The 16,087-nt window shown below is 44.7% G+C and overlaps 3 protein-coding genes and 3 non-coding genes across 9 annotated transcripts; 3 read left to right on the plus strand and 3 right to left on the minus strand.

The window, feature by feature from the left end:
• Positions 1–138: 138 nt before the first annotated feature.
• trnad-guc (transfer RNA aspartic acid (anticodon GUC)) lies at positions 139–210 on the minus strand. The gene has a single exon. It is a non-coding gene; the product is annotated as a tRNA-Asp (tRNA).
• A 176-nt stretch (positions 211–386) lies between these two features.
• On the plus strand, positions 387–458 carry trnad-guc (transfer RNA aspartic acid (anticodon GUC)). Its single transcript has one exon. It is a non-coding gene; the product is annotated as a tRNA-Asp (tRNA).
• A 274-nt stretch (positions 459–732) lies between these two features.
• On the plus strand, positions 733–4,173 carry scamp4 (secretory carrier membrane protein 4). Its single transcript, XM_088314148.1, has 7 exons — positions 733–1,164; positions 1,489–1,515; positions 2,230–2,358; positions 2,432–2,588; positions 3,321–3,422; positions 3,630–3,747; positions 3,920–4,173. The coding sequence occupies exons 2-7, from the start codon at positions 1,509–1,511 to the stop codon at positions 4,103–4,105; spliced, it is 699 nt and encodes a 232-aa protein (XP_088170274.1). The 5' UTR covers positions 733–1,164; positions 1,489–1,508; the 3' UTR covers positions 4,106–4,173.
• Positions 4,174–5,496: 1,323 nt separating this feature from the next.
• On the minus strand, positions 5,497–5,568 carry trnad-guc (transfer RNA aspartic acid (anticodon GUC)). The gene has a single exon. It is a non-coding gene; the product is annotated as a tRNA-Asp (tRNA).
• Positions 5,569–5,795: 227 nt separating this feature from the next.
• Positions 5,796–11,411, minus strand: LOC148325020 (uncharacterized). Of its 3 annotated transcripts, none has more exons than XM_088313223.1 (6): positions 11,058–11,411; positions 9,665–9,769; positions 9,516–9,583; positions 7,948–8,292; positions 7,603–7,740; positions 5,796–6,355 (listed from the first exon to the last, which is right to left on the minus strand). In XM_088313223.1, the coding sequence occupies exons 3-6, from the start codon at positions 9,559–9,561 to the stop codon at positions 6,204–6,206; spliced, it is 681 nt and encodes a 226-aa protein (XP_088169349.1). In that variant the 5' UTR covers positions 9,562–9,583; positions 9,665–9,769; positions 11,058–11,411; the 3' UTR covers positions 5,796–6,203. The 3 variants fall into 3 exon arrangements, with proteins under 3 accessions (XP_088169349.1, XP_088169351.1, XP_088169348.1); XM_088313225.1 differs by having other exon boundaries at positions 7,603–7,716; positions 9,665–9,807; XM_088313222.1 differs by having other exon boundaries at positions 9,665–9,807.
• Positions 11,034–16,044, plus strand: tmem259 (transmembrane protein 259). 2 transcript variants are annotated; one of them, XM_088313215.1, is made up of 12 exons: positions 11,035–11,367; positions 11,736–12,045; positions 12,259–12,549; positions 12,884–13,007; positions 13,080–13,190; positions 13,259–13,381; positions 13,459–13,559; positions 13,809–13,866; positions 14,010–14,093; positions 14,440–14,572; positions 14,650–14,749; positions 15,208–16,044. In XM_088313215.1, the coding sequence occupies exons 2-12, from the start codon at positions 11,824–11,826 to the stop codon at positions 15,703–15,705; spliced, it is 1,845 nt and encodes a 614-aa protein (XP_088169341.1). In that variant the 5' UTR covers positions 11,035–11,367; positions 11,736–11,823; the 3' UTR covers positions 15,706–16,044. The 2 variants fall into 2 exon arrangements, with proteins under 2 accessions (XP_088169340.1, XP_088169341.1); XM_088313214.1 differs by having other exon boundaries at positions 11,034–11,367; positions 12,884–13,190.
• The last annotated feature ends 43 nt before the right edge of the window (positions 16,045–16,087 follow it).

The following is a 16,087-nucleotide window of genomic DNA, read 5'->3' on the forward strand; positions in this document are numbered from 1 at the left end:
CGATTTTTTTTCAATGGTAGTACCATTGTGACATTTTTGGGACCGCTGAGACTGATGGTGCTCCAAACATGGACAGACTTCCCGACAAGTCCTTGCCATGTATGGTCCAATTTTTCTTGAAAATGGAAAATGCTCTGTCTCCCCGTCGGGGAATCGAACCCCGGTCTTCCGCGTGACAGGCGGAGATACTGTCCACTATACTAACGAGGAGTCGTTCTTCTACTCCGCAAGTAGTCATGTTCCTCAGGTTTACGTGTAGGAATCAGGATTTGCTTAGGAGTTAAAATATGTATTTTATGGATCAAACGTACTCGTATTGTCGCTCCTTGGTCAAAACTGGAATCAATACAGATAAATATGTAACTTAACAAGTACTAAGTAGCTCGTCCTCGTTAGTATAGTGGACAGTATCTCCGCCTGTCACGCGGAAGACCGGGGTTCGATTCCCCGACGGGGAGGCAAAACTTTTTAAAATTTTCGGGAAAACTGGATCATGTGTGACTATGTTTAAACTCTCACCCAGTTTATCCATGTTTGCAGCACTCCAAAGATTTTTTTTATTGTCTTCAGTACAAGTAACACGTCATCAATGTTGTTAGCTAGTGGCGTACCTCTCCACTAGCACGTCTAGAGAATCACACTCATTTCCGGCCAGTCGAGGATAGTGATAAAACACGAAGCATTACAATAAATCAGTATCTCGCGAGAGGGATCGGGTCGTGTTTGGATTAGCGGGGGCATATAGAACATACTGTTTGCAAAGATGTTTAACTCTTTGGAACGTGGCATAAAGATACACTCGCTAACCAGCGTTTAGGTTTTGGTGCTTGTCATTCACCGTAATATTATTTGCAGTTTAGAGGACAGTCCCTACAAACTTTGTCTATAGATTTTAAAACGCACAGTAAGCAAAATGATTTGGAACTCCATTTATTTAACGCGTGGGCGGCTTCGGAGTTGAGTCACGCGCTTCCTGTTTACTAGCCACACGTTGCACTATGGGAATTGTAGTTTTCACCAACCGTTAGCAAATTGAATGTGCCTGATTCGGGACTACAGACGCGTCAGTGCCGCGCAATCGCAGTCATGAGTTTAATGGGCGGGTCGAGGAAGCTCATCTGGAATGATTTGCCGACCACCCCCTTCAAAAGTCGACGTGAGAAGGTAAATGCTTTCCCACTACGGTTAATGCGTATTTTGCACTGCAACCGACGCCTCGTTTGACAATTGGTATTGAGAAATTATCCCAAAGACAGAAGCTTGTTTGTATTGACATTTAACGGTTCCCATAGGTATATAAACGAAGCCAAACCTACTCTCAGAAACATGTATTTACATTCGACTATTTAATACTGCGTCCCCTTTTGAAATGTAGTCGGTAACCTTTTTAGTTGCAGGTCAACGTTTTAAGGGTGTAATATGGTCAATGATGACATGAACTCGACCTCCTGCATAACTGCTTGTTTGTTCGTGTATTTGTCCTTTTAGGGCGACATTAACATTACAACATGCCAGGTTTGTCACTTCAAATCCTTTTTGTCATTATCAATAACGCAAAGGTGTCAAACTCGAGGCCTAAGGGCAAGATCCTGCCCTCAGTGTGGTTTGATGTGGCCTGCGGTAGCTTTGCTCAATTGTTCAAAACTAGCCATAAAAATGGTAATCACATTGACAAATGTGTATTATGATGTGACAATTAGGCTTCCCGCGTGTAACATATTATGAAAATAGATCAGAAGTGTAGGCCTAAGTGTCTCATGATGTCGCTACCCGCCTAGTCCGTAAATAAATACAGTGCTTGTCAGTTTCTGGCTGGCATATATTCATTACAGAATGGTACAAATGCAACTTGCAGCTACATTTGAACAGCCTCTTACTATAGGCCTGAAAAATCAAAATGGAATAATTTGAATGCAAAATTACTCCAGACACAAACACCACCACTTCTAGAAATAAATAGGTGTGATGTCAGAGAGCTAGGAGGAAATATTCTGGAAAAGACAAAAAATGTCCAAAGTTTGGATTTATTTCACACTTGCAACACTCGACTGTAAAGCCGTACGATCCACACCATTATTTTTGGCGTATTGTTTCGCCCACAGGCATTATACATATTACTTATGTGGTTTCATAACCATCCCCTGCAATCAAAAAAAAAAAAGTTTGACACCCTTGCAATATTGCACCTTTCAATTAAATATTGCCAGGTTAAAATACTTTCTCTTGCAGAACGGGCGAACAACTTTCCTCCCCTGCCCAAATTCCTAAAAGTGAAGCCATGCTTTTATCAGAATATCCAGGAGGAAATTCCCGCCCAACATCAGCAGCTGGTGAAGCGAATCTTCACGCTTTGGATAAGTAAGTTGTATTGTCATGCGAAGTAGAATGCCACTTCCTGTTTTCAGTCAAAGAACTCTGTTGTTTGCCGCAGTTTATTCGGCGACGCTATGCTTAAACGTGATCGGCTGCATCGCCTGGTGGGCCGCGGGGGGGAACGGCTCCAACTTTGGCTTCTCATTGCTCTGGCTTATTCTCTTCAGTCCTGCCAGTTACATTTGCTGGTTCAGACCCATCTACAAAGCCATCAGGTGTGTCGCCGTCTGAAGGCATTATTTAGCACCGTTGAAGCATTTCTCTGCATTAAATGTCAAACACATGGTGCTGTCAGTTCTGTGACGCTGGTCGCCAAAAAAAAAAAAAAAAACAAAAACACACACTTGCAGTATAACGCTCTACCTCTTAGGTGTCAAACTGTGGCCCGCGGGCCAAATTTGGGCCGCAATGTAATTCTATTTGGCCCGCGAGGCTAGACCAAATGACTCCTATCCCATTTTACATTCTATATGATAATAGTAGTTTTAAAAACTAAACATTGTATTGCAATAATAAAACCATTTATAATTAAAAAAATTCAAGAAGAAATCTGCATTTATTTTGTTTTTTAAAAAAATGAAATGCTGGCCCGCAGCTTTGTTCAAGTTTTACTTTTTGGCCAACTGTGTATTTGAGTTTGACACCCCTGCTCTACCTATTTACGATAAAACTGCCAAATTCCAAGTTTGACTTTTGTTTAAAAAAAAATTTCCAAGTAACATTTTTTAATTGCTGGTGAAAATTTGGTGTATTCAGGCTGATGTAATGACAGCTTTACATCTGAAATTCATGAAACTCTAACTTCTAAGGTGTATTTTTCCTGAAAATGTCATTTGCCACGTTTCAAAGCGTTCAAGCTTCATTTCACTTCAATCACAAAGAAAACAACCCAAAAATCCTTATCACCATTCAATGATTGTTTTGTGTTTGTTTCTTTCTGGCAACAGGGCGGATAGCTCCTTCAACTTCATGGCCTTCTTTTTCATCTTCTTTCTTCAGCTGGTGCTGGCTGTCATCCAGTGTTTAGGCATCAACAACTGGGGGATTTGGTAAGTTGCAGCGCGCCACTTTGTCCAAGAAATACCGAGAAAAAGTTATTTTGTGTTGAGCTATCTGTTGTGATCCGATCGCGGTTTTATTTTTGTCAACACGTCACATGCTCACGGAGTGCTCGTGATGCTTTCTTAAGATACGTTTGGCCAAAGTTTGACGGACTAACTCGACTAATCCTTCTCTTGTCACCCGACACCACGTAGTGGCTGGATTGCGACGGTGATATTTTTCGGTTATAATGCAGCCGCCGCCACAGTGATGCTTCTCACCACGCTGCTCTTGACACTGGTGACCGCCTTAATGGCCCTCGTGCTTTTCAAGGTGAGAGCTCTCTTTTTGAAGAATTGTTGAGTCTCATCCGAACTGCGGCGACTCGACATGACATTTTTGAAAAGTCAAGACTTGACTTGCACACGGGACTTCCCCCTCCCAACCTCTGACACATACAAACCCAAAATGAGCACCTCTCACGCTTCTTCTTCGCTTGCTATAGGTGCACCGACTGTACCGAAGCAGCGGAGGCAGCGTGACACGTGCTCAAGAAGAGTGGGGCGCCGGCACTTGGAAGAAGGCGCCAGCCAAAGACGAGTTGAGCGCTGTCGACCAGACGGCTCAAGGCCCCAGCTTGCCGGAGTACCCCGCAGCCGTACCAAGTTATGTGGACAACCGCAGCTGGTAATAGCCCGGCAACACCCCACTCTCCACAAGAGACGACTCGGTGCAAGCGATGCACTCCATTGCAAATCCAAATCTTTGACGGAGGACAGGATTTTCTTGGTATGCATTTTTTGGAAGAGAGAAAAGTCCCGTGGAACAACGCAACGTATAGATGCCCCCCCCCCTGAACGTGTTCAGGCTGTGCTGCCTTTCGATGAATTTGTTCTGTGACCATGCTCATGACACAATCTTTCATCTGACTCAAATATCAAATCATCTTTGCCCAGTGAAATGAATGAAAAGGCCAATAATTAGTTCCAGTGTCGTAACCTACTGGACTGCTAACTTTTGTTAAAGACGCCGTCTCTGTGTCATGGTCATGCTGCGTTGAAACTCGCATAAAATGTCTTCTTCATCTGAGATTTCTGACATGCGGTGGTAAGAGCTTCTGTTTTGGTTAGCAACTGAGTTTCAACTGGGCACAGTAGTGAATGTAACTATAGCGTCATTAGCTTCATAGCATATTTGCCCAAGTCATTATTATAAGTTTTCAAAAAACAAGAAAAAAAAACAAAACAACAAATTTAACAAATAAGGGTCCTCGATTCAACCTTTTTGGACAAACATTTTGGATGACTGAGAAACTACATAGAATTGTCGCAAGCATATATTTTATTATTGCTATTGTGACAGTAACGTTAAAAAATTAATGTTTTTTTTTGACAAATGACAAATTTTGCTTTGAGAATCCCTGTCTCCCAATATTTCAACAGGGAGCACTTTTGACGGTGAAAGGCATGTGCCTTATCTACTGTATGATCGTGTCTTCTGAACAAGATATCTGACTGGACGTTTGCTTTCTGAGTATGAGCCATGTATTTTGCATGTGATGGATTGTGACTTGCACTCGCTGGACTCATTTAGTGAACAATGCTGCGCCACACCTTGTCTGTGATTTAGCTTTTTTTTTTGCCGTCTCTGCATTGATTTTTCTTTTTTTGCAGATTCTGGATGGGCTTTACAAATATGTTTTTCGTCTTGCTCTCCTGGAATTTTATTTCACAACGTGGCCTCAGGTGTAATTTGAGCTTCAATTTCAGGACACTATATTTTTGTATATATGGAACGATATATACAGTATCTGTGCATTTTAAGACGATGAATGTTTGCTTAAAGAAGCCTGTTGAATGTCAAGCTGGAAAACCAATAAACATTACTTTGAATGAAAATGAAGGTCGCATGGTGGGTTGCAACTGAACAATTGTCTGTCTTTCTGTCCATCTATCTATGCAGCATGGTGCACAATTGTTTGGCATAGCAGTTAAGGGTAGTCCACAACTACGACCGATGCGATATTTTCTAGGAGGGTCGGACTGCTGTTGCTGTACGACGATTACAAAAAAAAAAAAATTCCTCCCCGTCGGGGAATCGAACCCCGGTCTTCCGCGTGACAGGCGGAGATACTGTCCACTATACTAACGAGGAGTGGTGCGAAAACTGGATCACGTATAGAGACCAAGCTGTAACCCCGGTGGGGGGCAGTAAAAAGGAAAAAACTTTTTTCAATCTCGTAGTCATCATTCCGTACTTGTGTAGTAGTGCCCATATTTGTATAAAAACAAAAAAGACGTCAGGAGTCACCACAATCAATCAATTTGCATGATTTTTTTCTTTTCTTTTTTCTACCATTTTAATTGCTTGCCCACTTCAGTCCAGCGTCTTTCAAGCGTTTTTAACAAGCATGCATTTATCTCACCCAACGAGCACTTTGAGTGGAAAAAAAGCGTTTGTGCTGTTGTTGACATGTGATCAAATGTTGGTACGTTTAGGGATTTTTACTCATAGTACACAGTAAAACCTTTATAGTTGCACAAACACGCACATCCGCTGATTATAAAACACTGCAAGATGTGTCGTCACGCAACACATCACGTGCATAACGTATAACAAGAATAACATTCTGTGGGTAAAAAGACAAGGAAGATAAAAAAAAATACAATAAAAACAACTCTGAAGAAAAATTAAAAGACATTTCGACAGATTGCTTTCCACATTGGACTCACTAGTCTGCATTAAATAGAAATTACATATTGGAACGAAAGGTGTGGAATTTGTGGGCTCTATCGTGGCTGCTGTTTGCTGCTGTTCTGTTTGTCTCTGGCAGGACTTGGGGTTCGAGCCATCTGGCAACTGGGAGCCGCCCTGAGCTGGCCCCGGCGAGCAGGCGGTTGAGGGGGATGACGTGTGTTCACGTAGATTGCACAGCGCGCTTCTGCAAGAATGGCGAACAGAAAAACGGTGGAGTCGTTCGTTGGCAATAACTTTAAGGCAGTGCCTCTCAAGTAGTGTGTGTGTGGGGGGGGAGTAATTTTGCAAGTAAAATATTTTGTCAATAGTGAATTTGATGATGTTACAATATTTGGTAAAAAACGCATCTTGCCACTTGTTGTCGACTTAAAATGACATCACGTTGAGGGCTCGGGTAACAACCAATCACGGCTTTGCTTGTGAACGATAGGTGTTCATTCAAAAAGGCATTAATTGTTCAAATAATGAAGTTATCAAATTGATTCTAGAGCAAATGTGAATTTTTTACTGCTAAAGAATGCAAAATGAGCAAACTATCCCTTTAATCAATTTGTTCTCAGGGTATTTTCAATACTTTTAATATGGTTATTGATAAAATAACAGATGTCGCGACAAGTGTATCAATTAGTGAAGAATACAAACGTGACCATATTTGTACATATGCCGTTTCCGGCCGACAGTAACAATACTAAGATGGGGGGTCCACCCCGCAAAACAAGCCAAGAAAAGACTAAAAAATGGACGGTGAAAGTGATACTGCGAACGCATGTCAGACATTTGGGAACTCTTTAAAATGATGGGGGGAAAAAAACGTATCGTCGAACGACACGTCATCATCCTGAGATCTGTTTCAACTGACATTTCTGACTTTGTGAGAAAGGAGCTGCGTGGTTGCTGCAAGTTATTGTGCCGAAAGGAAACAAACACCTCTTGTGGTCCACTTCTTGAAAGGCTCATGTCTGTTCTTGAGACCGCACAGGGGAGAAAATGCCTGTCTTCTCGTGCCCTACGCTCATTTTTTTTGTCTGTGCTGTTCAACCACAACAACCACCAGCTCAATCCGTGCATTTTACACCTAAGCCTTCAGTGAAGTCCTACTTTGCCCTACTTGAATAAATCCCCCTCAAATTACCATCATTGATGACACCACGGCTGGAGAAATAATAACACAGAAAGACACTTCCACACGAGTGAGTGAGTGCTAGCTTTTCTTGAAAATGGTCTCGCAAGTGCATCTGCAATTAAATGCACACTTTTCCCTCCTTCAGCCAGCGCGGTTTAAAAAAAGCAAGAATTTTACGACTTTCGGGTGTGTTGATTCCGCGTAGCTCCGCCCCCTCACAAGTGAGTATCCAATCACAGGTCGCGTTCATCACTCGTCATTTGATTGGCTATCACAACACACATCGGCGCTTGAAAAGATAAGGCTACCTTTGCGTTTACGTCGTCGGATCAGAAGCGCGCACAGAACCAGCAGGGCCATTATTAGCAGGCCGGCCACGCCCACAGTGAGCCACAGCCACCACATGTTCATCACGGGCACATCTGTGGGAAGGACAGAAACAGCCTCTGCAAGAAATATCCATGGCAAGTTTGACGTTCCAAAGTTTGGAAAACACCTTCATATTCAAACAGAGGTCAAGAAATTCAAGCCATTAACTCTTGATAATGCAATGAGATTTTTCTCATGTAGAAAAAAATGCCATGGCTCAACAAAGGTGGGGAAATAAACAGACAGCTCGAACACACGTGTCAACAGAAGCAGCAAACACTTACGAACAAGCACGAGCGTTCCATGACTGTCCAGAGTCATCAGTTTGGGAATATCCACGTAGATGCGGCAAAAGTACCATCCGCTGTGTTGGAGAGTGACGTTGGCTAAAGTATAGTTGAGCAATACGTCTTTCTGCTCGGAAACGTTTGACACGTTGGAGAGAAAGAGTTGCTGAGAGTGGACCAACGAGCGTCCAGATGGATTGAAATGCCAGCTTATCCGGAATCTCTTTGTTGTCCAGCCCTTCAGTCGGTGGCACAAAGTGAGGAAGGAACCCACGGGGACATCCACTCGCGCTTGGGATTCATTCAAAATGGCAGAACACTGAGCCCCGACTGCAACACAAACTGCACAGCGATCGCAGGAAGAAAAAAAAAAAGGGTCAGTTTATATTTCTCACAGATTTTTTTTTGGAACAATCTTAATAACTGCAGACCAGAGTTGTATTCGTTCAAAAATTGTCAGCCGTTATTTTTTTATTTTTACTTTTGTTTTACAACTTCATAATACACTCATTTATGACACCACGACTGGACCGATAATATTCAGAAAGACACTTACTCACTACTGAGTGAGTGTTGGACGACCTCGCTTCTCTCGAAAAGTCCGTCTTGAAAATGGCTGTGCAAGTTTTTCCGCAATTCAATCCACACTTTTCCCTCTTTCGGCCATTGTTATTTCAAAAAAGCGAGAATATATTTCAGATTTTCGAACGGTCGCCAGTTACGAATTTCTGTTGTGTTGATTCCGCCTAGCGCCACCCCCTCACGAGTGAGTATCCAATCACAAGACGCGTGAGGCCAGCGAGACGGACTTCCTGTCATCAACTGGTGATCTGATTGGCTATCGCAACTGTCTAGCAACTCTGAAAGCCCTCTTGAGGCACGATTGTATCTGAAGGTCACGGACGAATCGAGCGTGAAATCTGCCTGGCAACACCAGCGAGCTGAATTCTGATTGGATAAAAAGCTCTCACCTAAAAATACAACGCTAGGATCTAACATGACATCAATGTGAAGAATATGATCATGATGTCTTGATTTTGTTAGCCAGCAAAGAAGGCCTCGACTGAGTTTAGAGTGGTTTGTGAGTTTCAATTTTCCTTTTTAAATGCTCTGTGTTGGTTTCGTTTATTCGTTTTTTTTTTTAAATAAAGGATACTTGTTGCGTGTAATATGAAATATACAGTACATAGATAAGGTAAGACAAGATAGATGGCTGGATGGATGGACAGAATCACATTTTACAGATATTTATACAGTTCATATCCCGTGTAGGGCAACATTTTGATATCCTGCATCTTCAGATATTTTGGACGTACTTTACTTTGGACTTAAAGGGTTGCTTCTTTGACGTTCACGTCGGCACTTAAAAATAGGTTTGCATGTAAAAATGACATCAGGACTAAAATGATGGCGAGTACCTTCGCCTAACATCATGCATGTTTTTGGAACAACCAGAAGAAATCAAAAGTGTGTTGCAGACGTGCTAACCACGAGCCCAAAATGCGGCCTTTGAATTTTCTACAATATTTTCAATGATAAATTTGCTCACGGCTGTTTTGACTTACCAGCGAGTAGCACCAATGCCGATTGCTTCAGTGACATTTTCATCATGATCTTCTCATCCTGTCTGCTGCTATAAACAAGACGAAATAAGCTGTACGTGAGTGGGTGGAAAGGTTTTTCCACCCTCGACCCAACAGAGTGAGAGACTTACGTTGAGGTTGCTGCGGTGGGGCGTGCAAAGTTACATCAAGAAGAGCGTGTGCATGACAACACTGTGGTGTCAAACGGATCCACAGTCAGGCATCAGACGGGAATGCTTGTGCCAGTTAACATGAAACTTGAAAGAACCTACAACTATCGAAAAAACAATGTGAATATATCCACTCATAAATTGCAAGGCTGATTTGCTCATTAGCGGTTAGCATCCGGGAAGTAAGCCGAACCAAGAAAAATCAAAAAGATTGATTTCCCCTTTTTTTGTAGAATTGATAGTTGTAATTGTACTGATTATTATGCACGTTTGAAGAAAATTACTGAAAACGTGCAAAGGTTGAGAACGACGCAGTCATTAGTGGATACTGGATAGCATTAAACTGACTCTGGTGACTTCAACTTAAGACGGTCAGTCGGTAAGGAGAAGACTTCAATTTGATCAGCGAGGATTCCTATGAGGAGGCTATAACGCTTGTCAGAATTTTGTTCTGGATTGACAGCAGTAAATAGGACAATAGGGATTATAATTCAATTCATCCATCCATTTTAAAAAGTGTGAGATACGAGAGACTTGGTTGACATATTTAGCCAGTAAAAAGTTCATATTTTGTCTCATTCATTTGATACCTTCATTTTTTTGTTGTGCATTACTTTTCAAAACAGATTTTGCATTTGCTGTGGCATGATTGATCGTTATCTGAGCAACTGTCATTTTCAGTCAATCGCAAGTGGCAAAAAATAACAATTAAAAAAAAGTCCAAGATCAGTTAGACAGATATGCCATGCTCCATGGATACAAGATGATGCATTTGAAATGTATTCAGGCTGGCGACGTGGTGACTCAAGAGACGATCAGGATATCGATGAAAATACTGGATCCGCATGGTGTTCAACTGAGGCGCAAGAACCGCCTTCATCGCCGGATCTACCAAAATCCAGGTCCAACCTTTTTGTGGCATGTAGACTCTTACGATAAACTCAAACCATACGGGATCTGGATAAATGGTGCAAAAATATTTTTTTAAATTAATAAATATTTTTTTAAATAAAAAATTAATAAATAAATACAAATAAAAAAACAACAACAAATATATAAAAAAACAAAAAAAATAACCAAACTAAATAAAAATAAAAAACAAAATAAATACATTAATTAATTATTAATAAAAAAATTAATAAATAAAAAGCTGCCCCTCAACACAACGTGACACGGCTAGCCATAACCTTCCGACAGTAACACAAGACAAGAAAAATACAGAACAAGACCCGACTGGTCGCGAACTTCATACCCATCGATGACAAACCGTGACTTAGTGTCTAGGTGTCTATCTATGACGTCAGGTTTGCGACGTCAGATTTTGGGGTGCCGTAGTTCCGGTTATTGCACGTACTTCCGGTCTGAGAGGTTTAGCCGTCAGTTGAGTTCGCCGCGCAGACTTTGTCGGAACTTAAACGTCTCCAATGTGGTTCGAGTGTGTCCGAACATTGACGGCGGCTCGTCGATAGTTGGGCCGCGACGGAAGACTTGCTTGACTTGTTTCCGTCTCGACTTGTGGCTAATAACGGCTACGCTAAATTAAGCTAAGCGTGCTAGCCGACTAGCTCGCGTTTGACGGAATCCACTCCTCAGTTTCCGTCTTTTGGGTGAAAACATTGAGAAGAAATCCAAGCAAGGGCTCCAATGGGTGCTTTCAATAACAGGTACGTGCGTATGCAGGCCTCTTGGAACGTTGTCGCCGCCGCCGTCGTCGTTTTTGTTTTCGCCGTTGTCGTCTCGTCCTTGTTGTTGTTGTCGTTGTCGTTCGGAGGAGTTTGCCCGAAGAAGAGACGAGATGCAACCGTTGGATGTTGAGCCAGACCCGAACTGGTTTCACCATCTCTCCTCAGGTTCAACTCCAAACTTTGCACAAAAACAAACACTTCGAGATGTCATATGGTTAACTTGCAATTGGTCAACACAAGAATGTTTAACCTGTTTGGCTTCTTAACAGCAGCTGAATTCACTGTGGGACTTGCCGTGATCAACGGACCTACTCGCAAGTACTTGTCTTGTCCTATCTGTGTTGTAGACCGAAGACGAGAAGAGCGTAACTTGAAGCCATGCTAACCTAGAATCGGCCGGCCGCAGTGACATTTCTCCCCCACCTTTGAGAGACCATGTCTGACAACCAGGCCAACAACAACAATGTTCCACCCAACAACAACAACAATAACAACATGGGGCCCAACAGGATCCGGAACCCCAACATCAACCAGAACCCCCTCATCAACGTTCGAGACCGCCTCTTTCACGCGCTCTTCTTCAAGATGGCTGTCACTTACGCACGCCTCTTCCCGCCGTCGTTCAGGAGGGTCTTTGAATTCTTCGTGCTGCTCAAGGTGACCTACCTCGAACTTTTCACCTTCTTCTAGGACATGAAATTAACTGAACTTTCCAGCACGTTCTAGTAACCGTAGCTGAGTCAAAGTGACAAATCAATGCAATGATGGATTCATGAAGTGTCCCCGGCTGCCATGAAAGGCGCTCTTGCAGCACAATCTGTTGTCGTTCAAATGCTTCATCTTCTGAACGTGTGTGCTGGCGGTCACCAGGCGCTCTTCGTCCTCTTCATCCTGGCTTACATCCACATCGCCTTCTCCCGCTCGCCCATCAACTGCCTGGAGGGCGTGAGGGAGCGCTGGCCTCGCGACGGAATCCTGCGCGTGGAGATCCAGAGGAACTCCAGCCGGCCGCCCGTCTTCCTGCAGTTCTACGACTTGCAGGGGGAAGGTGGCGGAGGAGGAGGAGCCATTGCTGGTCTCAGTCTGGCGGCGCTGCAAGAGGAAGAGGAGGACGAAGACGAGGAGATGACGCTGGACATGTTTGACAACAGCTCAGTGCAGGTGAGGAGAAGGTCAGCTGTTCATGAGGACGGCACGACATTAGTTCAAAAGTTTCTTTCACTTTATTGGTCGATTTATATTTAATGTATTTTACTGTTCTTTACAAAATGTGTGTTGTATATACACAAAAGATTGCCATTGATTGCGTGTCATTTTTAGGGAAATGCTATATGGGGACATCAGGGTTTTTATTTGATTTTGGGATCTGATTTTGTGTCATTTTAAAATGAATGGGCCGATTATTCAATAATCAGTATATTTTTTTTTATGCCAAATATGAGCTACTACTAATTTTACGCCGGCCTAAATCTGAATCCAAATCTGCCGTTGCCAGTTTGAGCTAGACATGGAACCTCGTCTGAAGCTGCCTGCGATCGGACGAGCGGGAGAAAGTGAGGAAGGAGCAGTAGGCGGGGCCAACGACAGCCAGGAAATTTCCTTCAGTCACATCAGCAAAGGTAGACGGACGTCAATGGTGGCGCGATGGGAAGCTCCGCCTCACGGTCGCTCCTCATGCTTTCGTTTTGTAGCCTGGCCTCAGGAGGAGTACATGGTGGAATATTCTCTGGAGTACGGCTTCCTGCGTCTGTCTCAGAGCACGCGGCAGAGACTCAACATTCCCGTCATGGTGGTCACGCTGGGTGAGACGCCATCTGCGGACGGCCATTGTCGGGAGCGGCGCGAGGCTAAGCGCCATTTTGCCTTCCAGATCCCACCAAGGACGAGTGTTTTGGCGACGGCTTCAGTCGCTTCCTGCTGGACGAGTTTTTAGGCTACGACGACATTCTGATGTCCAGCGTCAAAGCGCTGGCAGAGAACGAGGAGAACAAAGGTGAGGGACGGTTGGAGGACGGACCAAAGTCATCAAGATCACGTCACCGCGAGTGATGATTGTTTGCTTGTGCGAAGGCTTCCTCAGGAACGTGGTCTCTGGAGAACATTACCGCTTTGTCAGCATGTGGATGGCCAGAACCGCCTACCTGGCTGCGTTTGTCATCATGGTGATCTTTGTAAGTCCGTCCGGTCCACGCCAATCTATACCAACTGGAAAAAAAAAAATTGAAGATACATGCTGCAGCCGTCCATCATCCAAGCCGCTCGTCCTCACGAGGGTCGCTGGCGTGCTGGAGCCCATTTTCAAAGTCCCTTTTTTTCTTTTTAATGAATGAACTTTTAGTCCAAACTTTTGATGAGCCCCAAAAATGTTTGGGCTGTGAGCGCTGCAGGCGTCCCGAGCTGACGTTTGTGCTGTTTTTCAGACTCTGTCGGTGTCCATGCTGCTCAGGTATTCTCACCACCAGATCTTCGTCTTCATTGGTGAGTTGCTCCGTATGAAATACAAATGCATCCAAACGCTCAGCGCTCGTTTATTTGCCAAGTAGAGATTAGTGCACGTTGCACAATCATCAACGTCAAGTGAAGGTTTTTCCTCTCTTTGTTTGCTGCCTGGCTTGTCTCAGTGGACCTCCTTCAGATGTTGGAGATGAACATGACCATCGCCTTCCCCGCCGCCCCCCTGCTCACCGTTATCCTCGCCCTCGTCGGTGAGTTGACTCGCCGCTGCCCTTTGACCTCTTGTCACATGTCACTCTGTCTTCACCCAAAGCGTCGTGCGACGGGATTGGCGTGTTGCAGGACGCTGCCCACACACAAACATATTTGAAGAACCTTTTGACGGCGCCTTTGACACCTGTCGGCACACGCACACGCATGGCCACTTCAAATTAGCGGTGAAGCAGCTTCAAGTAAAACTTTCACAAACACAATCAAACTGGAAATGTAAACATCAAAGTATTCACACAAAGCGTATCATGATAAAAAAAAAAAAAAATCCACTCGCTTGATGCTCTAACAAAGTACGAGATTGCTGATGTCACTTCCCGTCGTCAGGTATGGAGGCCATCATGTCAGAATTTTTCAACGATACCACGACGGCCTTTTACATCATCCTCATCGTGTGGTTAGCCGATCAGTACGACGCCATCTGCTGCCACACCAACACCAGCAAACGCCATTGGCTGAGGTGAGTCTCCTGACCTCCAAGTGGCCCCGCCCCCTAGACCCCGTCTCAGCCAATTGCGCGCCTTTTTTGTCTTTCAGGTTCTTCTATTTGTATCACTTTGCCTTCTACGCATATCATTACCGCTTCAATGGTCAGTACAGCAGCCTGGCGCTGGTCACTTCCTGGCTCTTCATCCAGGTAACTCGTCAACTTTCGACTTGGCCGTCCTTCCAATTTACAGATCAAGTTCTTTTGTTTTATGCGCTTTTGTCTGAGCTTGCGTCATGGACAGCTAAGGCCAAAATTGATCTCAGACCAGACGTCAAGAAACAAAAATCACGCTGAACAGTTTTGGCACGTCAAGATTTTTCTAGTTGATGAAGGTTTGCCGAACTGCCGCGTGTCAAGCGAGTTGAGCGGCCGCCATCTTAAAGCGCTCACAGCAACAATTTGCGCTCGCAAGTCAACGACTCAATGACAGCTCGTAATCATGTCGCTCCTTTTTCGAGGGGCCTTTTGCTTTGCATGATTTCTGAGTAAGTGAAAGCTGAGGAGGGAAATCGTTTCTGTCGGTAGAAAAATGGTTAAAAGCAGTCGAGCGCTTCCATTTCAAGGCCGTGCCTCATATGAGCTAACGTCGTTTGCTCTTGTGGCAGCACTCCATGATCTACTTCTTCCACCACTACGAGCTGCCCGCCATCTTGCAGCAGATCCGCATCCAGGAAATGCTGCTGCACAACCAGCAGGCGGGTCACGCCAACCAGACGGCGCTGCAGGACAGCCTCAACAACAACAACGCTGCCGCCGGGCCCCAGCCGCCGGCCGAGCCCGCCGCCGCCCGGCTCGCTCCCGCCTCTGCTGTCGTCCTCCAGCCGCCGCCCGAAGGCCCGGCACCGTCCTCCGCCGGCGAGGTGCGCTCGGAGCTCAACTGGGTTGCGCAAACGGCCGCCATCATCACAGAAGCACTGGCGTCTTCCAACCAGGAGGGGGCGCCCGATGTTGGCGAGGTGGCCGACTTCTGGATGGAAGAAGGAGGGGCCGGCGGAGGAAGCCAGCCTTCGGTCGTGGCGGCGGATGCGGGAAGCGCCGCCGCCACCGTTCCGCCTTCCCAAACAGACTGCAGAGAGCAGCAGAGCTCCTCCCGCACGTCCTGAGGCGCGGTGCCGGCGGAAGCAGAAGACACTTGCGCGGCTTCCCGGGTGCCGCATGCACGCCGATCATCCCAAATAATCAAGTCGCCTGCTGCCGGCTCCAGATGATTAACTCGAATATGTGCCACGCGATGATCATCAATAAACCGAGGCGAGAACACATCGAAATGCTCAACGGTCACATGATGTCATCATGGGACGTGCTTTTATTTTCAACTTGTATGCCTTACCAATATTGTCAGACGAAAACATAAGTCTGTCTAATGTGTCGCAAGAGGACTTTCGTTCTTTTCCCAACAAATGACGTCAAGATGTTTTCCAATGTATTGAAACTGGACTCAACTCAAACGACTTGTCTTTTTTCGCACCTCAAAGGCGTGACACT

Source organism: Idiotropiscis lumnitzeri, chromosome 13 (genome assembly GCF_059441095.1).
Source record: "Idiotropiscis lumnitzeri isolate Australia: NSW breed Sydney's pygmy pipehorse chromosome 13, RoL_Ilum_1.0, whole genome shotgun sequence".
NCBI lineage: Eukaryota > Metazoa > Chordata > Actinopteri > Syngnathiformes > Syngnathidae > Idiotropiscis > Idiotropiscis lumnitzeri.